We start from the raw sequence: 23,154 nt of genomic DNA on the forward strand, positions 1-23,154 counted from the left end.
CATCAAGTACATTCTTCGCCCCAGAAGAGATTCAGGCTTGCCACCATCCTCTCTTGGCCTCCAGCCCCACATCCTAGCACTGTGCCATTACAGTTCGTACAGGTGCCTACCTATCCACCTTCTGATGGTCAAGTGTTAAATCTTGGCCCCGGGAAAGCTGGTCAGAGAATGTGAGTGAGTAGAAAGGGCAAGTGGGCTTGAGGACAGGACACAAAGAGCGTGCAGGTTCAAGTGCTTTCTGAAGGTATTCATCCCTCGTAACACGATGTGCAGAGGCCGGGAAGGCAGGGCCAAAAAAGAAAACTTGCTCAGGTAAGAGCAAGGTCCAGCTGTAGCCACATGGAGCTTGGCAGGGCAGCGATTTACTCGCCTTCCCAGGACGTTAGAGTGCTTAGAAAAAACTCAGTATGACGTGGTGAGATGAATAAGATCCTTGGCTTCAGGAGTCTTAACAGGAATGGGAAAGAGGGAGAGGAGGAAGATTGTGAGAGAGAAAGCCCTGAAACTCGATAGGGAGCTCTTCTGGAAACAAAAAAAGGGTGAAAGCAGAGTGGATGTGGATGCGTGGGCTGCAGAGCGGGGCCCCGGTGTCAGGGAGCACTACAAAGGAAACCCAAGCCTGGGAACTCTGTCCAGGGATTCCAGTGACTCAGATTTCTTTGTTATTTTATGACACAAGATGTAAAGAAGTGTAAGCTGGGAAAATACTGTGCAGTGAACTTTACCCGGTTTTCCTCTTTGAATGCTTGAGTTTCATGGACCTGGTCAATTTGTTCAAAGTTTGACACTGTTTAGTGTCAGTAAATTTTTTAAGACTATCTCAAGCATGCCATATGAGCTATAAAGCAAATAACAGTGGTTAATATTCTTTAAATTATTGGTCTTTCTATGTGCTTTGCAACTCTGCAATAATTAAGGAATGACCCACTGGTGTCCTTTGCTCACAAGCTTAAGACATGTGAAGTACTTATCTCATTGCTCTTTCCTACAAAAGAACTTGCTTAGCTGGGTAACCTCCATGGACAAAGGAAATTTCCATCCTTTCTTGTCCCCTTTACAAGGGGATTTCTCCACAAGACAAAGCAAATGGACCTTAATTATCTAAGGGAATGAGAGGGAGCAGAGATTCCGCTCTTTTATTGTGTATCTGTGGTTCCACTCACTTCAAGAAATACCCTTAGCTTAAAAGTGCATACGTGGCTGATGCAGAATTTAGCTCAGAGGTTTTAATTAAAGTACAAAGGCTTTAAACTAGCCTGCAATATTCGCAGTTGGTGATTTTTTAAAGATGAGGTAACTGGCTACTTACAGGAATGCCATCTGCCCCGGGGAATCCAGTGACTCCTCTTTGCCCCTAGAGTGAAACAGCACAATTAAAACGATGTTCTGCCCAGTATTTTGCTCATTAGCTAAAACATCTGATATTCAAAAGTTACCACTTCTCCTTTGGGTCCACTTATTCCTGGATATCCTCTTTCACCTTTGTGACCTTTGGGACCTTGCAGTCCTGGGATCCCCATCAATCCTGGTGGTCCAGTGAACCCCTGTGATCCAAGAAGTCCTGGCTGGCCCTGATAAAAATAATAAAAAAGCATTTATTTAGGAACAGTTGTAATGCATGAAGCTGGATTAGTTATCGTTGCTGCAACGGGGTCAATCTCTTGAGGAGATGATAATCACAGAATCTTCTTCCATTCCAGTAGGCCAGACTCTTTGATGAATGTCATCATTACCATGCAGAGAAACTCCAGCAACAGTGACCAGATTGTGTGTGGCAAAATCAATATATGGAAATTAACACTCAAATCAACATTAACTACCTGAATATTCATGGCGACTTTATGAAAAAAAAAAAAGTGTTTTCTTGGGAATAAGGCTTCTCAAGAGTGATTCTCACTGACCTACAACATAACCAATTACACTCCAAGCAAATAAAATATACTTAACTGTGAAATTTGCTTAGTGGTCATATTTCTTGCAAATGGAGCCTGATATTTAATGGCAGGGATTTCTGCCTCTTTGGGGATGATATTTCTATTTAGCAGTGGAGCCTGAAAATGATTAGCCGCGCAGGCATTCACGCAGGTCGCAGAGTTGGGCGTGGGGCTCCCTTGTCATTCTCCTTTCCAGCGCCAGTTCGGCTCTTCAGGCCACTTCAAACATTGTTTAAAAATAATCCCCTGTTGGCTGCCAACATCACAAGGCTCAATGGGGAAAAGAAAAAAAAAAATCATTTTGCAATGACACAATGGTGGTTTAAGTAATGGGTTGTGACAGTATGTCTGAGATCTGTGAACCAAAGTATTTGAAAGCCGTTCCAGACGCAGTGTCACCAAAGGCCCATATGGTTTACATGCTCGACAGCACTTGGTGCACTAATGACACTAATAGTAAATTGCTGCAATCTTTTCTGGAGAAATATGCTTCAATGGCGCAAAGCATCATTTACCAACGTGTTCTAATTAAGCTGATTCTAATGAAAGTATTCTTAAAATGCAATTAGATTTTTACACAGACCAGTCTGCAACAGCATCGATATCTCACAAAGCAAGAATTACAGCAAAACATGAGCAGATAGATATACACTTATACAAATCAGCCGATAAAAAAATGACATCTTGTTTCAGTATAAAATACTTACACTCTCACCCATGCCTGGAAAGAAAGAGCTAGAATAGTCCCACTTCATTTAATGCAATTGAGGTGCAAGGAGTGGAGGAGGGCAGTGGGGGGACTTGAAGAAATGAACCTGAAGATACCCCAATTTCTTTGTATGCAGAAAGTCATAGTAAAGTTACTGAACAATGACTTACTTACTTTAGGCAAACTTTATTATATTCTCATATGGAAGGATAGATGCATTTGTGACACACTTTCAAAACTACACTGTCAATCATCTATTTATAACTAATATTTATCTATGCTACACTTGTCTTAATACTGCAAACCCAAACAAACACTATGACTGAAACACAGCTTTCTTCTCATTTTAAAAATGAATCAATTTTCCACACTGCTTTCGTGGAAAATGGCTGTCACAACAGTTGGAGTAGGTTTTTGTATTTTAAATCTTATTGTATTGCATCAAATGAGTCCATACTGAGAAGACGACATAGTCAAACAAAGTACAAAACTCAGTGCAATTTTCTTGGAAGAACACTAGAAATGAGGTAGTACGAAGAATGAATTACCTGCAGTTTCTTGGGACAAGCCACCAGGATGGATCTCTCACAGTATGGATGTTTTGATATACTGTTATGATTAATTTGACAAAACTGATGGTTTAGGAACATTGCCAAAGGACAGCATGGATTTCAGAGTTTCTCCTCTGCTTACAACCAAGCCCAACTTTATATAACATCCCTACTTCTAAACAAAACCTGGTCTTGTGGATTATTAGGTGCTAGAAGGCCAACTCCTTTTCAGGTTAACAAATTCAGAATTAGCAACGTTTATATGAATACATATAAAATATAATACGATTTGTGTTGGCTGGAGGCATATGCATCTGAACAAGCAGCTGCTCATTTCCTTATGCCAGCCACAACTGGCTATTACGGATTCATCTTTCTCCCCATCAGGAGTTTTCAGTTTTTTAAAATTCAGTGAATCTCTAAAAGTTATCCCATAGAGGTGCAGATCCTTGACTAAACAGATTCACGGCAGACATACTTTTCTTAGTTATCTGACTTAAATGGAAAGATGTTGATTAGATGCACTAGAATAATGATTTAAATCTGAACCAATATTCATCAGTATCACCAGATCCTCCAAGATCAGGAAAAAGAACACTTTTCTGATGCCACTTTTTCTTGACTTTTCTTACCTACTATGGCTAAAAAATTAAGTATAAAGGAATTAAGAGACTACATATGAGCATACACCATGAAACTGCCTTTTTAGGGAAATAATAGGTGTTTCATTCATTTAAAAATGCACAGTCTGTGTTCTTTATTGTTTTCTGTAGAGCAGCATAAATTTTTATGCAAATATCAGTATAAAATATTTCCATCTTACTATAAAGTCCTAAAACTGAATTAAATACTTAAGCTAGTTTGTTCTTTCCCATACATCCAGATCTGGAAAGGAGCCGTTGAAAAGGATGAAAGCGTATCTCATGCACCTGCAAAGAACACCAATTACCCTAATTGAATTGTAGAGATTTGAGCTGGCTCCAGTTGCAATTTAATTTCGAGAGGATCTGAAAATAAATGTTTCAGTTACTTCCACAAAGAAAGGAAAACATGGATTCTGTACAGTGAAAATACCACTTCATTTTTTAAGTACCTGAAAGCCAAAAAAGAAAAGAAGGAATGGAAAATGAGGAAGACAGGTGGGCAACACCAACGCTCCTTCCCCATGCTTTCCTAGTAATTATCTGATCATTTTTTGAGGAATAGGGGTTATTTAATATTGTTTGGAATAAAGATGAGAATTGATCCTTCTGGGAGCAGTTTAGCATGAAGCTACAGTCAGAGCTGGAGAAGTACTTCATATCATGACAATGTTTGTGCAATTCTTCAGCCAATTAGTACCTTGGTTTGTTAACTGAATTAACTTTGTTAACCTTCGTTAACTCAGACTTGTCAGCTTTTACTCGCCTTCCTTTATGTTAGATCTTTTGTTGAACAACTATGTCCCTTTTTCATTAGCAAATGACCTAAGAACATTCTCTCTTCCACAAAGGTCATTGAGGAGATTTAAGCAAAGACAATCAATTTGAAAGGTTTAGCCAAATAAAGCATGACTCAATTAGTAGCTTCCCAAAGTCCCCGGTGTGAAACATGCCACACATGGTACTGCTCTGCTTGTGCTCCTGGAGGGTCAGAAATCCTACAAAATTCTCCAAAGCTGTGAAATTGTGTCGGATTAAATTTCCAGGTCAAAAAAAAATAAAATAAAAATGAAGCAAGCCTAGGGAAACATGCTATCCTTATCTGTTATATTTTAGACAACTCACAAAGTAGTTGCTCTGGTACTCCCTTTCCTTAAACGATAAAGCAATGCAGAAACGTGCTCTGGCCCGTGGTGCTCTCCAGCAGAAGGCTTCCCATTTCACTGGGGTAAACTGGAACTCTTCCTGAATCCAGAACATGGCACGATGACCCCATGTCACCCACCACTGGATTTACAGGCCAGTGCTAAGAGGCTTTACCTAAGTGTGCCCGGCATCCTACAGCCAGCACCTCGGAGGGAGTACGTGAAAAGAAAAGGAAAAAGTGGGCTGACAGAATACCTTAAAGACCAACAAGAAGTTCTTCCTTTGTCCTTATAAAAAATTTCCACGACTGTCCAGATGAATTACAAAGCTCCTAATGTCAGGGTGCACTCCTAAATAGGCAGCCCTCGCTTTGCTCTTCCTGAGGCTTCAGCTGACTGGAAGAGGTCTCGCACAATTCATGTGGCCGACCCAGCCATGTGCAAAAGCTATTTACAGAGAGGAGCAAAGGTCAGAAATTTAGGAAGCCTGGAGGAAATCTTCCCAGAAAATATTTGCAATGTTGTATATACATTGTCGCTTGTCCAGTGACGTGCATGAAAGAAAATGCTGTCAGGGTTGTGACTGAATTTAGTAGCCGCATTTTGCAATTAAGTCCCAGTGGACTTCTGAAGATCCTGAACAGACTTTTAAATCTGTACTGAATGTTCATGCTTTGCAGCCTGAACTTTAATGGCCAGTTCTTTTCGGATCAGTCAAATGAAAGAGATATCATGTTGTAATAGTTTCTTCCTTCTAATTTACTGCTAAACCTACATTGCGGAAACAAAACTGGGAGAGGAGGGTGCACTAATTTTGAGAGCAACCAATTGTTGAAGGTGCTATACAAATAAAGATACAGTAAATGACCGTACCTGCTACAAAGGATTAAAAATACAAGAACATCATCATGAATTGCTGAGAAATCCACCTACCAGCGTGGAGATACAAAGAAGGGAGAAAACTGTTGATTTGCAATAAAGAGAATGCAGAATCAGAATTACTGCAGAGCTTCACTGCCATTGAGCCCATCTGTCCACATTTCATTACAGACTCCCATTTTGCAACTGCTTGTGGTACATGGAATGTGATGACTCAGTAATCCCCACAGGAAAACGATCTTTGTAGGCCATCATTTATTTGACAGAAAGGAGGTTAATTCCCTGACATTTTAAAAAGGTCATTGGTGAAAGGACAAGTTCACTTCCTGCGGGAAGGGTGATCTGACCGTGATGGACAAATGGGAGCTGGGACTTTTTGTAAGAAGGCTCAGCCTGGAACAGTCCTTGTAAGAACAGATGGGGAAAGGATGTGACAACAAGGACCTCGATGCAGTTCCACTACAAGGAGACCAGCAAGCGGAACAGAGACCAGCTCACCAGGGAATAAAATCGGTTATAAGTAAAATGAAAAACTTCTGAGCTGAATAAAAGTCCTAACCCGGGAAAAGGCATCCTCACAGGCACACAGAGAAGAAACAGAAAAGTTTTTAAATGTAGTTCTGGCAAAATGTGGCATATGGGGCATAAATGTAGGGAATTTGCAATTCTCTGAGGCACAGAATCATAGGATAGTTTGGGTTGGGAGGGACATTTAAAGGTCACGTAGTTCAACCCCCTGCAATGGACAAGGACATCTTCAGCTAGATCAGGTTGCTCAGAGCCCTGCCCAACCCGACCTTGAAAGTTTCCAGGGATGGGGCATCTTCCATGGAGGTAAGCAGAGTAAAGCAATTGTTGAGCCCAACTGAAAAATGCATGACCTTAGTGTTTCCCCCACCCCCAAAATTATAAACTACAAGGAAAAACCTCAAGAACCCTGTTGTGACACACTGAGTGAGACTGGGATGGGCATATCACCTAGCGTTTCTCCTGGAGCATAAATACAGGAGTTTATGGATTGAACATATTAGAGGGGAATATGTAAGGGAAGGATTTGGGGTTTTAGCTCCATGCAGTGCTTGTTGTGCCAGAGACACTTCAGCTACGGGGTTGGACAGGTTTGGGCTGAGAGGCAGAGAAAAGCAGACCACATGGAACATCCTGCTGCCATAGCTCAACCAGTTCATTTTGAGTCAGCGACTGCTTCTGACGGCCCCAGGCTGCCCAGTATGGACAGATCTCCAGACATCCCATCGCACAACGCCCTCTGACTATTTACAGAACCAATTTCAAAACAATTTTAAGAGGCTATGGGTCCTAACTGGTTATTTTTGCATAATATCTCCATGGCAGGGATATGTGCGTAGTCTTCCTTTCCTGCCAGCTCAAATAAGATGAAATTTTTGTTTACCCACACTTCTTGGTAGTTACTGGAATAAATCAAGTTTAAAACACCTCACTTTCAAAACTTCTCTGGATACAACTTCAGTCACTGATGAGCATAACATCTACCATGTTGCAGAAGACACTGGTATGTTTCTACACCATACATCATTATGCTGTACTCTGATAATGCAGTTTGAATGGTTCCATTCACCTCAGCAACTCAAAGATTGTTCTAGCAAGATTTAAAATTTGACCTAAAAGTAGGTCAAAACAATCCATGGAATCGTAGAAAATATAAATACGTAGGACAAAACATAGTTAATGCTAGCCACTGGAAAGATTATCTGGGAGAAAAATTCCTGAAGTTTGTGCAGGCTGTAAAACATATTACCACGTTGCTTTATTTCTGTGTCTTCAGGACTGTAATAATGCCTATTTTCTAAAAGACAGATGATCCATCTCAATTTGCAGTGAGCATTCAGAAGCTCCTCACTAGATGGCACCAGCCATTGCTGCTGCATGCAGCACGACCACCACGGGTGCAGGTTTGCAGAGCACATTATGACCTTCAGGAAATCTGATAAGGAGTCCAGGTAGGGTCAAAATATCTTTGTGTGAAGTCTAAGGCAACAAAAGCAGAAGGTTTCCTGCAAACAGTCTGGCAGTGAGATAGCTGGGAAAGTGCAAATGAAATGCGATGAAATTCATGAGGCAACCAAAAAGCAGGGCTTCCTTCCATAGTCAAGGGACTTGGTCTTTTATGACGAATGAGAAAAACTTACTGTTTTATTTCTCCAAAGGATTGCTAAATTTACATTTAATGTCACAGGCCTGCATCTTCTCAAATTTATGTTCTGCATCTGTATTTTACTGTAGGGCTGGCATGAGCTTCTGCCACCACGTGGTTACCAGCATTAGGAAGGGATGCACTTCTGTGACCTAACTTGACTATTGATAAGCAAATGAAGCAAACTTTTCTCATGTGCCTTAAACTGTGTGATACTCAATTCTTAAACACAGAACATCTTGCTGAAAGAGTCAGCAAGCTTAAAAAAAAAAAGTACATAGCTAATGGTTATTTCTATTTTTAATTTATCTTTTGCTACTTCAGAGGTTATTTAGCTGAGTTTCACATTCCTGCTCGTTTTCTCAGAAAAAAACCTTTCATTCTCATTTGTTAAGAAGCTTTTTTATTTATACCAAAAAGTAAACAAAAAATTATAAAATTCACTTTTAAGTTAAAAATAACTAAACCATGAGGCTAGTTCAGCCTAATGGCATGGTAACAATTTGCTGCTCTTTCAACTACATTGTCTGGACATGCGACATTTTCTCTCAGGACAGTGGTGACCAACTGACATTAATTCCAAAGCAGTGATTCAGCTTGCAGAAGGGTTTTTTATTTTTATTAAGGAAGAAATAAACATTAAAATTTCATAAAAAAAGAACTATGAAAGGGTTCTCTTCACCAGAAGCCACAGCCCTTCTCTGTAGTCAGTAAATGAAATAATTTTGTACTGTTTTCTGTTCCCACGGTTTGATCTAATTTGTGATCTTCCAAAAAGTTGCTATGTCACCCAAGAAGATAAAACATGCGTAAAAGAAAATATACTCTAGAATGGAGGTCAAGTGCTCAAAAGAACCAGTTAGAAGTTTTTTCATGTCACAAGATACATAGAAGCGTATGTCAGAAATGCCTTCTGTGCTTTGCAGAGCTGCTGTAGAAAGAATACTACCTAGGGGACCATGACAATGGTCTCCTAAAGATAAACATCAGAAAGGGCAAAACTAGACAAAACCTCACAAGGATTTCCATGCTAAGTTTTCAAAAGTTTATTGTGTAGAGGAAAGGAGAAGAGGAAGAAGGAGAAGATGTGGGAAGGAAGCGGTGGACAGAAGGGAAGGGAGGTTTTGTTTGCAGACTCAGTAAGGGGATAGCTCTGAAAGTTCAAAGCAGCATCTCTGCTGAAGTCTGGCTGCACAAACAAATGATGAGGTGGTAAGTGAGCTAGAGTATGAGTTTGCAACACATCAGATGTTTGTGGAGCCTGTCTGCATTCATGTTCTTACTATCTGGTAAATATGAAATATCCCTCTGCCACTGAGAAGTTAGCTGTAGCAGGGTCAGTGTGTATGCAGAAGCTAAAGGTGGAGCAGTGGTTGCCCGGGTATAAATTCATATCCTGGTTTAATTCTTGATAATTTACTGGCTTGAAAATTTGGAATCAGAATTAAGACATATGGTAGCAAATACACTATCTGGTGAGCACTCTCTACTGAACTATGTATAAAACCTGTAATGACTTGAAAGGCACCATATTTTTTTCAAGGGTTGTACTTATTGAACAGATGTAGACATTTATCTACATGCAATCTAGTCATGCAAAGTTCCCATTGGGTAAGGGTGACACAGCACGGTATATCCTAATGCAGACATTCAAACTAGGTCAAACGAATGCAGCCTGAATGAGCCCATTTTCTCTTAACTGTTTATAAAAGAAGTTTAGGTCCCTAGCCCAAATGCTGACCTCCATATTGCTGCTTTCTAAACTGTGCAAGAAGGCAATACCCCAAAAGATTAAGATTGATGATGAGAGAGCTGGAACATCTCCCCTGTGAAGACAGGCTGAGAGAGCTGGGGTTGTTCAGCCTGGAGAAGAGAAGGCTCCGGGGAGACCTCATAGTGGCCTACCAATATCTGAAGGGAGCCTGCAGGAGAGCCGGAGAGGGACTCTTTGTCAGGAAGTGTAGTGACAGGACAAGGGGCAAAAGTTTTAAATTGAAAGAGGGGAGATTTAGATTAGACATCAGGAAGAAATTCTTTACAGTGAGGATGGTGAGGCCCTGGAACAGATTGCCCAGAGAAGTTGTGGATGCCCCATCCCTGGAAGTGTTCAAGACCAGGTTGGATGGGGCTTTGAGCAACCTGCTCTAGTGGGAGGTGTCTCTGCCCATGGCAGGGGGGTTGGAACTGGATGATCTTTAAGGTCTCTTCCAACCCAAACCATTCTAAGTCCTGGAATTGTGGATTTAGCAGTCAGGATTAAGACTCAAATAAACTTGAGCGTGAAACTTACGCTGCATGAAAGAGGAGCTGGATATAAATGCAATAAATTTACTGAACATGGCAGGCAGTATATGCCAAAGCCATTGCTACTGGTGATGAAAAATGGTATTATTTTCTTGGAAGTTACAATGCTTCAGCATAAAAGAGTGATCAGATGACAATGCCATGTGCTCAAAACCCTACCCATTTATTCCAAGTGTATCATCTCCCCTACCTTGCTTCCTTTTTGGCTACTCAGATAGATGTTTCTTTTAGGCTGATAGGAGCCACATAAATACCAGTGCTTCTATATAGCTTCTTAGCTCAGTTTCTATGATCTTTATTCAAGACATAAAAAAATTTCTGCTTACATTGGGCTCTGCTAAAATTCTGTTATGGGCCTCTGGAAGGATGCAGAGGGATCATGGGGAAATCTTCAGATCTCAGAAACCTGCAAAGCTAGCAGAGCTGGGGCTGGCCCAACACTGTGTAACCTGGAGAGATGCTTTGGGTTAGCATAAGAGTAGAAGTGTGACTAATGGAGCTATTCATTTTATGTTGGTTAAACTGAGAGTACCAACCTAAGACAAAAAAACCTACTTCTATTGATACGTAAAGATCATCCTCTAAATTCCAATTAAATATTATTTTTTAAGGAAGAGTTAAGTAAAATAACTTTGAGATATTATTTTGAGTCAACTTAAAGTTGAGATCATGAGCTCGTGATGTTTAACAGAACACTAAAATAACATTGATTTATCATTGCATAACATTCATTACCATTTAATTAATTGGAGAAGGTTAGTTTGATAGCCAACCAAAAATCCACCAGAGAGGAAAACCACCTTGCCAAATTTGCTCTTACAACCAGACAAACATGAAGACGATGGGTGTGGAGCAGGAGGAAGCAGGGAACTCCCAGCTACTCTGTGACGGTTGCTGTATCATGCTTATGTAAAAGGGCAGACTTTGGTCATGATACCTATTAAATGTTTGACTGAGCATTTTGAGGGACACCAAATGTCTCGCATGTTTTTAACACAAGGAGTATGTTTTCAGGACAGAGGAAAATTCTGTTCGTTCAACATGGGTTTTGACAGGACTAAAAAAACCAGACACTTTCCAGGACACCATGCGATGCAGTGCAATTCTCCTAATCTGCTAGTATCTACAGCAAAATCTTTGTTTCATTCTTTCCATTCATTCCATTCATTTTATTACCGTCGTACTATTAAGATCAACTGCTTTTAATGACTTTTTTAAAATCACAGTTCCCACAACATGCTAAAAACTTGCATAACACAGTGGGTCGGATAGCTGTGAGGCTGCTGCTTGGCTAGCTGGGCTCCTCAAGGCAAGACAACAACCAGCACCTGCTCGCGTTAGAACATTCAGTCATAGACCCGAAAGCCGATCTGCCAGCCCAACTGCTTTCAAATGGCTTTCGGTGGTGTGTGGGAGTGTTTTCAAGATCCTAAAATTCAGGAAGTTCAACACAGATGTTTTCTGTCAGTAGGCGTTGGAAGCACCAATAGTAACATCTGTTCACTTTTCGTATTTGTGAGAACATTTTTTTTCTGTCCAAAAACCATTCACTGTTGAAATTTCCAAATTGTGCAACTGGCCAAAATGTTAAGCACATTAGGCTCCATGAGTTTAAGAGTATGTGAAAATTAAAACCCCTGCAGGAGTTCAGTCTGTCATATGCCAATTTTTCCATTCTGTGCTTCTCTTCTGTTTAAACAAAAGCATAACTATTTCTGTGGTGGGAACAGCTATCAAAACTGACTTGATCATGCAAATATAAGTTACTACTGGCTGTTTTAACCATAGAAAGAATGTAATTCTCCTATGGAGGATGTGACTTTTTTAGTAAAGTGTGTGCTGAGATACTGTCTCCACCTGGGAGCCCAGAATACACGCTCTAGTGGCGTGTACAAGGGACTTGGTGCAGTCCTTAGACACCCTCGCACTCCGGTCATGGGAATTTACAGTTTGGGACAGTCTCCGAGTTCCCGGCAAGGCCAGATGATTGGCTCTGAACCACCAGGAAGGACGGGGGGCTTCAAGGCAGATGTGTGCGGCACTATGAAGAATCATTGTTGATGCAAAATAAGAGACATCTTTTTTTTCCTCCTAACACTTCTAGGCAGATGGGTCTCAAGAGCAGTGGGGTGCTGTGAGATCATGTGAACGGAGTTTGCACAGTTGTTTTCTCTACATGATTTCCTAATCTTGATGTTAGTATCGATGCAGATGCTCTAGAAATTTCAAAAACTGGGACTGTGCTGGAGCCTGCTGTTGAGTCAGCTTATGCTGAAGCTGAATGAAGCCTTATGCCTTCCAGTGGATGTGACTTGTTAACATCACAAATATTCAAACACAATCACTTTGACCATCTTTAAACTGAGCCTGGCTTCATGTTGGGTTTGTCTCCAAAACCAACAGTCTAAGTAATCTATGAGAAGTCTTGCCATCTTCAGGTAGCAAATAGAAGTACTGAAAGTTGTCAGCAGTTGTCTCTCATCTAATACAATTAAGTTTCCTGTCTTTTGTACGCACAGATTCAAAGAAGATTTTTTATAAGTTGACAGTACTAGATCAAGCTGAATGATCTAGGGAAACTAAACGATCTGGAGAAAGTATTACAGCAACCAATTACTTAGAGAAGCCTCTGTGATCCCACACAATCTTTTTTTTTTTTTTTCCCCTTGAAATCAGGAAGAAGGGGAATAAAAACATTTCCCTTTGAATCCTGAAGGAAATTGTTCTATATCAACTACCTGAATAAAATACTCTCTCTGTTGAATGTAGCTTGTGATAACAGTCCTGAAGAAGGTCAGGAGTGGAGTATGAGCTTGAACAGGAAGGTATAGTTCTCCAGATCCATTATGAAAGATCTAATTTTTCTGTTATACTCAGTTTGAGGTAGCAATAATGGGGGCCAAGAGTGCCCACACATCTGCAGATTCCAAAATCTCATCACTCATGGGAGAGGATGTTCTGGAGAACATCAGCAGCAGACAGTTCCACAGCTGTTCAAGGAGAAAGCCTATTTATCATTTCAAACGCTGATTTCAAAAGCTACTGGAAATTTTTTAACCGTTTATTGTAGGCAGTGAAGGCTATGCAGCTGCTTCAGTAGAGGAATGGGATGAGAATCAGAGCAAACCGTTCTGTTCGATCCTTTACTCCTCGCCATTCTGCAGATACTGAAGGAGTGAAGGTACTAGCAAACTGTAATGGCTAGTTGCTTTTACTTTAAGGACATGCCCTTACTTTGAGAGGCTCTGACAAAAATTAAAGTGGTTCTCAAAGTGATAGGAAATGCAGGTAATGTGGAGGAAAAGAAGAGTCTTCCAGACAGGGGGAAAGAGCAGAAGGTGCCTTCATGTTCTATGGGAATAACAGACAGTTTGCTAAAGAGTTTGTCATGACTGTCCATCTGGGTCCTATCACTGGGGACTGGTTTCAGGCTTCAGCTTGAGGAGAACACTTCCAGTATTTCAGATTCTGATTCTGGAGTGCCTTCAAGCTTTGTTAAATTAGTGCCTTCTTGACTGAAACACGGTCTGCTTGCAGTATTAGCCGTGTCAAAGAAACCAGTGCTGTGCACTGATGTGCTGTCTTCATGAACTTATGATAATATACTTGCAGAGATGCTTCCATCAGCCTAATGGGAGAGATTTCATTTATTGACAGGGAAATTTGAATTACTGGTGATGAAAGGTCAGAACAGCGCAGTTGACAGGTTAACCATGACCCCACACCTCTGCTAGGATGCCTCTCCTGCTTTACCCTGTCTGTTACATGCAAGGATGAAAGGAAGCAAGAGGCAAATTTGAAGCTACTCCTCCTTTCCAAAAAAACTAACTAATGCTGTGTCATCCTAGATTTACAGGTCCTGGATCCTCCAGGTACCTGAAACGACCTCAGCTGCCACAGGGAGCATCAGTCTTCTGTATTTTTGACAGAGACAGTAACAAATGCACTTCATGTTCATGTGGTTCCTCTGAGTTTTTGACCTCCCTCTTCCCTTTCTGCATGAAAAAAATGTTTCAACTTTCTTACGTCTTCTGCATCTGGGAGAGCTTATAGCTTCACTTAGCTTCTGAAAAACAGCTAGCTCTCCTATGCAAGCTAATGCCTTTGTCAAGAGGCAAAGGACTGCTGTTATATGAAAGCAAACAAACTCTGTAGCACCCTAGGCTACAGTGCTCAATACAGACTGTGATAATGTGGATGGCTAAATGAATGGGTGCAGCAGAGACTGGTAACCCCCAAATTAACTGGATGATAGCCAAGACTAACGAAATATTACCTGCTCTAGCTGATCCTGCTTGAGCAGGGTGGGTTGGACTAGATGATCTTAAGAGATCCCTTCCAAACTCAACCATTCTGTGATTCTGTGAAATGTGGCAATACACCTGATGTTCAAAATCTTCCTTAAGATCCTGCAATTTAGCTGTTTGCCAGGTCTGTTGCTTAGACTTCTTGCTCTCTGTGATGTCTGCAGAATTTTTCTGTCTGTGTATGCATTTGTTCTCCCTTTGGTTTGCTGTCTTCAGATCTCTGTGTATCTAACACAAGCCATAAAGCATCCTAGTTTCTTTAAAACAGATAACAGAGTCACTGACGTGAGGTGGTACACTTCCTTACTGCTGAACACTAATAATTACTATGAACTATTCAGGTAAAGTTAGCATTATTCACAAAAGCCAAGCCATGAGTTTACAGCTATCTATCTGTCTGTGGATACAATAGCTGTGTGCTTGTTGCAGACATATTTGTGTACGTGTGAGGTCTCCCGTATTTTTACAGTTTAAATAGGTGCAGTATTTACAAGGAAAGCTAGGTTTCTGGTTCTGCAATGCTTTAATAACCTCAGCTAAAACCCCACCAGACCTGTCACTCTACTGACTCTACTGCTTTAGGCAGAACTTGCAGCTCTGAACTAGCTTGCAAAAGTTTCTGCTGTTAAGTGACTTGTTTCCACAGGAACACGTCAGCTGAGTAAAAAAAAATGACTTTTTTCTGAACACAGACCAATATTTCATTACTTCTTGGCATGAGAAATAACTCAAAGAGAGTGCATGTAAAAGGAGAGATTTGAAGAAAGGGTCAGAGAAAGAAAGATGATGGAGATATTCAGTTTCCTCTGGATATTTTTGAGTTAGGGCCATACTTCTCTTCCTATCCGCCCTGTCACCTCCAAACAAACAAGAAACCCACATCAGACTTTGGAACAGATAGATATATGAGAAGAAGAATATAAACTAATTTGACTTAATAAGGCTTAAAGAATTTTCAGGGGCTCAGATTGCAGCAGCAAGCACTGTATTAAGAATCAATGAAAACTAATTTCTAGTTATGCCAGTTGGGTTAATGCAACATTAGTTCCACAAATATTAACCTAACTTCAATGAAACCCAGAACTCTGCTTATTTGTATATTCTTTTTGGTTTTGATGACTCTTGATGATTTTCTCTATCTAGTTTCTACACATATTAGGTACCTTGAAAAGATGGAACTAATTCTTCAAGAATACAGTTTAGTAATCCCATGGGGATTACGCAAGTAAGGAAGAATTTTAATGAAGCATCATAGAGAAAGAATTTGCATTATTAACTATGATAGATTGTGGACAGAAAAAACCCCAAAACTATTTCCTTTCAGCATTCAATAAAACTATATTATTCTGAAGAGAAATATGGTTTATTATAATTTCCAAGTTCATTTTGGTAATTTATAAAGGCCTGTCTAGACACTAAGATAGGGATTTCTTAGATTTCAAATTATCACAGAAATTCAAATAATGTTCGTTATTTTACTCAAAGTAGTTATGACATTTCTGCAAGATCTCTCCTAGACTGAACTTTCCCCAACAAATTCAGATCTTAGTATGCAGAAAATCTGGAAAAAATCCCATGAAATGTATTTTTAAAATACAGGAGAAATATTAGGGAAAATAGCTGGAAATGTATTTCAAGATCTAGCAGAAGGTTAGACATAGTAGACTGCTTTTCAGCTGTTTAACTAAGTAACTACCTACTTCATTCAAGTCATATCTTAGAGAACTGATGAGCTCATTACCCAATCGCATATCTAATCCTTGACATTAGAAATCAGCGATAATTTGAGAAAGCAGCTGATGACAGAGCACAACGTTCTCCATGAACGCTGCTGCCCTGGATGGCCACTGATAACATCAATAGTAGAAATAAATAGTTGAAAGTAAAAAATAAACAGCTGAAAGTATTTGGATCAAAGTAGAAAGCGGCAGGGAAAGCAATAGGAAGGGTGAGGAAGACCCTGGAGGAACATCAGGCTCCATCAGCGCAGGGAAGGCAGGGATGCCTGGACAGAGCCTGGTGCCAGGCACAGGCACAGCCCCGCTGTGTGGCCAGCAAGCTGCTATCTCAGGGAGGATTTCTACTATCAGCATGGTTTACTCTTGTTATTATCTTCTTTGTGGGAAACACTCACCACTTTAATTCTCTCTGCATACAGCAAATGGTTATCATGAAACCCCACCAACCCTCCAGCAGGTCTGAAGCAAAGAATGTAGAAGTCACGGCCAGGACATGGGTGCTTGAAGGTTCCTCAGTTCCCACAAGCCAGGATCAGTGATTCCCTCCTTCAAACATTACTACTGCAAGGCTGTTTGGTTAACTGTTTCTTTCTAGTCTTTTCTGGTCCATGCTATTTATAAAGCACATGCATTACTTTGCTTCATATATAAGATACATCTTTTAAGAAATACAGATTTCAACTTAGAAAGAGAAATGGACACTAAATCCTACCCTGACAGTATGTGGGGATCACTTTGTTCACTACAGATGAACAAAATAGAAATATTAAGGAACCAGAGAAGTTTTAGGAAAAAAAACCCAGCCAACAACGAATTGGAGCAAGAGATGCTCTGATGCTCCATGAAGTCATGTCAAGGGACATCAGCATTTCTAAAGCCTTGGCAGCCACGTGTCAGCCATTAATCCTATTCAGAGATGTTAGAAATGGTATGTCCGAGGCGGAAGGCAGCTGGGAAGACATGTGAAGCTACACGTAAACCCCTGGGAAGAAAACTGATAGAGACAGACTTAAAGCCAGAACATGATGCTGCTGAAGCGCATACTCCATATCCCACGATGACAACTCAGCCTTTGAACCATACTTCAGTTATTGAAAAATACAGACTTCTGGTGGAGCATTCACAGGATAAAATAGGGAACGTGCTGGAAACAAAATTAAGTGTAAATAGCCTTTTTGCCTTGTTTTTGCTTTTTTCTGCACTTTTTTGCTTTTTTTTCCTGCACTCCCTCTAGACTAGCAACAGCCAACCAGTAGCTAAGTAGCAATTATTTTATTGAAGAACAAATGACTATAAAATTTACTTTTACCCTAATGTTTGCCAGATAGTAAAGAGTGATTGTAGGATAAACAGGAAAAACTACAGCCTTCTTATTCCTCAATGAGTAAGTGCGTGCAGATACTGATGCTTGAGGCTTGAGACTGGTCTGCGCTGGGCTCACAGCATTATCCCTCCTGTGCACTGAACTGAAGATGGAAAGCACCCATCGAGGAGCATGCTTCCCTCCAGTCAATGCCCAGCACCTTCTCCCGCTCACCTCTGTGAAGTCCACAGTGAATCCTCTTTCACCCTTTGCAGAAACCAGTGTGGGTATCACAATCCTTATCTCACCTCAAAAGAGCCGCGGGTCTCAGGCAAGCCCTTCTAAATTGAGGTGAATTTCTGTCAGTTTGCTATTTGCCAAGTATTTTTATTAGACTGCTTCAGCATCAGCAGCAATCCATCAACACAGAGGTAAACAGGACTTCTTTTATTTATGGAGAAAACTAAAGGAAGAGGCTTGGAAGAACATTTCAGAAGGCAGTTTTTGTGCAGCTGTTAGGAACTTCATAGAAGAAATGCAAAAGATATGTGTTGGGATAATAATACACAGTGACAAAAATGTAAACATGAAAAGCCAGGCTGTGACTTCTTTTAAGCCTTTTTCAGCCATGTGCTAGCTAAAGCATGCTTCCATCCTCATAATTAAAAAAAAAATCCAGAAATTTAAAACAACTGAAACCACACAGCAGTCAGACTTCTTGCACTGTCCCAAAGATGCGTAGTGAAAAAAATCAGTGAAATCTCCAAGATTAAATAGAAAATATGCAAGCATCCCTTTAAAATGCTTTTATGTTATTAATCACTTCTTTTCCTAAATCTATTGGAACATGTATGTATTCAGTAAAATGCATCAGTATCAGTTCCAGATTTAAAAAACTGATGACACAGTTGATCTTAAATTTTGGGAAATGAGTTTAAAAACATTATTGAAACGACTAGATTCTAGCTGTAGTCAATATGCCTTGTTCCACATCAGGCGCATTAAATGGTGGCAACTGAAGCATGATGCTCTAGGCAGACCCAACTATCAAAAGGGCAATCTGCAGGCCATTTTGAGGGGACACAAGTCAAAGAAATCTGAGAATTACTCCAGCAATTTACAGTCCACATGTACAGAAGCAGCCACTGAATGGACTCAGTGAGACTTGAAAAATGGGCATTCCATGACCTTCAAGACATGACCCAAAATACGCCTATCTTTTCAGTTATCTTCAATACTGTATTACAGAGATTATATGTTATGATTCACTCAGAGATTATATGTCAAAGCCTCACTCAAGGTCAGCTGTCTGCAGCCACCCCTACTTCTTATTTTTTTTCAAGCAATGGTTGAGGGCTGTCAGACGTGCATGGGAAAATCCATGAAGCAATTTCAAGTACTTAAAACTTCCTCTTTTTAAAAGCTCCTATATATCCTTCAGGAGATTTAAATGGTACAACATTGAATAATTATTTGTAATAAAGTTGTGGTGTGAACACCTCCAAAAATTCTACCTCCCGATTCCTTTCTCCAAAGATTAAACTTTGTCTTGCAGAAATTGTCGCACCACTCTACACCAGTGAATATTCCTGGTGTGCAGTAGCTCACGGAAGAGCATTCCTGGTGGGGCTGCTGCCCTAGAAGTAAGGAATCCAACAGTTACACCTCACTGCCCTGCTACTTCAGCCTAAAAAATGCAAAGTATGAGTTACTTCTGGTTAAATTAAACCCATGCTCATTTCCTGGCCAAAGTTCATCGATTATTTTTAGGGAGAGATGGGTGCTATGCAGAGCAGCTGCTCTCCTCGCTGTCCTTCCTAAGGACCATGAGAACCCAATGGGATGGCTGAACGCTAAAAAAGAGACCGATGATTTTTGGTGGTGCCAATTTATCAGACAACTATTTAAGTTGTCCCAAACTGTTAGCTGCTTCTCACAGCATTTGCTGGAAAAGTTTCTTCAACTTTTTTGGGAGGCAGAAACAAAGCAAATAACGCAGCCATCTCTGTATCACCTTCTTCTGAGTGGATTTCCTTTTGGGAGGGTAGAGGGAAGGGGTGAGCACAGGAGATCTTCCTTCATGGAGGTTGTTCATCTGCCTTGCCTAAGGGAGTCTTTGGTGATGCTCTATCAGATCTTAATTCCATTGGCCTTCATGTGGACTGAGAGGAATGGAGTAGCACCTAGTGCGTCTACACCTACAAACCTGGTCTGTGCTGCCCGCCTTCCTTGACTAAAGAAGACTTTCCATCTCATGCTATTGATGTACAATAGGCTCTACAAACATCAAAAAATGAATAGCTCGTGTGCAGTACTCACTTTTCTTTACAAAGTTATGTAAAATTCACCTAACAATTGGAGATTCATTTTAATCGCCTGTATGAAGACCATGACACTAAAAATGAGCACAAATACTATGAAAAATGAATGTCCCTACTATTGCAAGCATGAAATACAGAGCTCCTTGTTTAAGTTCTCCTACACCATTCCAATCTATTCCATCCTCATTAACTCCACAGAAAGACTATTCATTCATGATAAGTTGGTTTGATTAGTTCAGATAATTTTCCATCGCTGTTCACATGCTGTTCTGCCTCCTGCAAAATTGCTCACAAGCTGCAGTCACGGCAAAGAGTTTTTGAGTCACTCCCATGAATTTGCTGCAAAATCTGTTCGTGCTGCCCAGTGCCTAAACCCACCAAAATAATCATCATAATGTTTGTGTGTGGTGCTATTAGTTAAACGTTTGGAGCCATAGCTGGAGAAATAAGGATTAGAACTTTTGCTAGTAATTATAATCAGATGCCTGCAACAATCATTGTGGTTTTGCCTGATCATTCGGTTGTTGCTCAGACAGACTATCCACGACATGAGTGGAAAATTCCCGTGAGAAAAGATTCTGGAAATGATGTCCAAATGGTGCACTCTGTTGGTTTGAATGGGGAAAATAAGTGGGGTGTTTGTCAGTTTATTTTGATTATGTGGTAGCCAGAACAAACTGAGTATACCCCAATAAATGACATACCTTTTATCATTTGAATGTATTGACTTTTGCATTATTATATATTTTTAACATTTAAAAAATTGTGGATAGAAAAAAAAATTATTGGCAACTGATACACACATACTAAATACTTTTACCCACGTTTTATTGGTAAACAACTTTCTGACACATTTGTAAGTAAATAGACTGTAAAACATATCTCCAGACAAGTATCAATGTAGATGGATAAACAGTCTGAGAGAGAAGGTTTCCAAAAAATCCCAAGCTATCGTGTAATATTAACAGGAATACAGCGTGCTCTCAGCAGCACTACTCGGAGCGAAATGTTATGCCCATGGATGGTAAAGCAATGAATAAGCTGCAGTTAGTCCTGGTCGTGAAGCACTGTGTTTGAAGGCTGGACACGAATGCCAAAAAATCTGTACAATTAAGTGCTACTGGTCCTACAGATCCCAAGTAGGCCATGTAAGAGCTTGTTACTCTTCTCACTCTGAAAAACCAAAGTGAAACACAAGCTCACCCACTGCATGCTCGCAGCTTTTCTAGATCTGCAGGGCTAAACAAAGTTGGGAACATAAAGCCACACAAGCCACCCATTCTGAGAGCAGCCCAAACAGAGTTCAGCGCAAGACTTTAGCAGCCTTAAAAACAGAGCTGTTTAGGATTATTGTGCTGAATGTTTTCTTATCTGAAAACACCAGTCTATCAGAAAGGATTCTTTGAATGGACCAGTTCAGAAGACACTGGCGTCGGTGGGGGGAGAGGAGGAAACGGGACAGAATTCCCAATTCCAAAATGGGGGTTTTGGTCAAAATGAAAGAAGGTGCCAACTCTTGTGCTAGTGAATGGCTACAGCACTCACAGGAGACGTGGGAAGCTCAGGTTCAAGCCCAGAGCACAGCTGCATTGCCATGTCTGTATTTCTTTTTCTACATGTGTCTTTTAACCTCAGTCCTTTTAAAAAAAGAAACAAAAAAACCCTTAGTTTTGCCTTATTTAGGAATAAAATATCGCAAGTCTCGAAAATATTTCGGGTCAGCAAAATTTCCTGTGTTAACATTTGTCCTGCCATACGCTACCCAAGAGCAGTCTCTTTGCTTTTATGCTGGAAGACAGCATGTTTGGATCTTGCTGTCTCCCGCCTTTTACACCTGCTATGCTGTGAATGGAGCCAATGTCACCAGGCTGGCTCTCCTGGCCTTATTCCAGCCTAAGATTTCCTCATGCTGGAGGGAACCTCTTCAGCTGCTTTTACGGAGCAGCTTAAATTCCCCTTTCCTCTGCTGCACTTTTCCAAGTGGGGACTGAAGGGAAATTTAGTCTTCCTTATTTTTCATCTTCTTCCCGACAGTGTAGCTTCTGACTAATAATGGCTTTGATAACCAAAGTGAAGGAGGTAACAACTTGAGAATTCATCTTAATTAAACAGGCCTTTACTGTTGTTTAACTTTTATATTCCGTAATCATCATGTGAACTGAAATGCAAGAGTACACGCTGCAAATCAGAACTCAGATTTGGACGTACTTCTGCCGGAAAGAATAAGTGAAAACGGAAAAAGTAGTACAGACTGAACACAGTGCTGGAATTGGGCGTTCACTGGCTTGCAGCAGCAGATGCAGAAAAAGTTCCCACTGCAAAGAGAGATTGATGGCATGTCTGCTAGAATAAGGTTGTCTTTGGGTCAGCTTCTGGTCATTTACAGTTTCTTTATGTTAAAATCTATGATTCATGGATTTCTCTGCCTTTCACTACAAGGTTTTCTTAATTCGGGATTATTTTATTTTTTTACTACAGAGCTATCACTCCTATTTAAACAGTAAGTATGTTGAAATAAACTCTATTGCCTTGTCATCTCTGATTAACTCCACAGAGTTCAATTACACCACTCCAGTACTAAACCAGTGCAGCTGAACTGGGAACAAATTTGGGTCTAACATCTAACAGATGTGCGATGGGAAAATTTCCAATGTCTCTCCTTTTTTTCTTAGAAAGCAGTTCAGAGTAAAAGCTAGTTTAACTCTGGTTTCTCATAGCTCAGAATCTCTCACCATAACAAGCTTTAGGAACAACATGGGAATGAAAGAAACCACACTGATATAACAAGAGGGAATAACAGCTTTGCTTAAAATACAAACTATTTCACATGCTTATTCCTATCCGTATTATATAGAATCCTTCCGCTGAAAGCATTCCAAGAATGTGCCATTTACCATTAAATCAATGAAGTCAAAGAGCATGGGAATGTACTCTGAGATCCCCAGAAGAATCCATCCAGATTGTGCTATCAACAACCTGCAATGTAGTGCAAGGTTGAGACTGAGACCGATACTTTGTCCAAAAGCCGGGTGGTTATTTTTCTGAAAGCCTCAAATGCACACATTTAAAGAGTACCATTTGTGACCGTTTGTCTCAGGAAAGTTAAGCAAAGTTGGAAAACAATGCTTTCTTAATGAACGCATTGTAT

The 23,154-nt window shown here is 40.4% G+C and overlaps 1 protein-coding gene across 1 annotated transcript in view; it reads right to left on the bottom strand.

The window, feature by feature from the left end:
* Positions 1-23,154, bottom strand: part of COL4A2 (collagen, type IV, alpha 2) — a 153,936-nt gene that overhangs the window by 55,178 nt on the left and 75,604 nt on the right. Inside the window, exons 4-5 of the mRNA XM_014944116.1 lie at positions 1,437-1,571; positions 1,310-1,354 (exon numbers count right to left, since the gene is read on the bottom strand). Of these exons, the coding sequence (XP_014799602.1) occupies positions 1,310-1,354; positions 1,437-1,571 (180 nt within the window). The remainder of the gene's footprint in view (positions 1-1,309; positions 1,355-1,436; positions 1,572-23,154) is intronic.

Source organism: Calidris pugnax, unplaced genomic scaffold (assembly GCF_001431845.1).
Source record: "Calidris pugnax isolate Ruff unplaced genomic scaffold, ASM143184v1 scaffold69, whole genome shotgun sequence".
NCBI classification, from domain to species: Eukaryota; Metazoa; Chordata; class Aves; order Charadriiformes; family Scolopacidae; genus Calidris; species Calidris pugnax.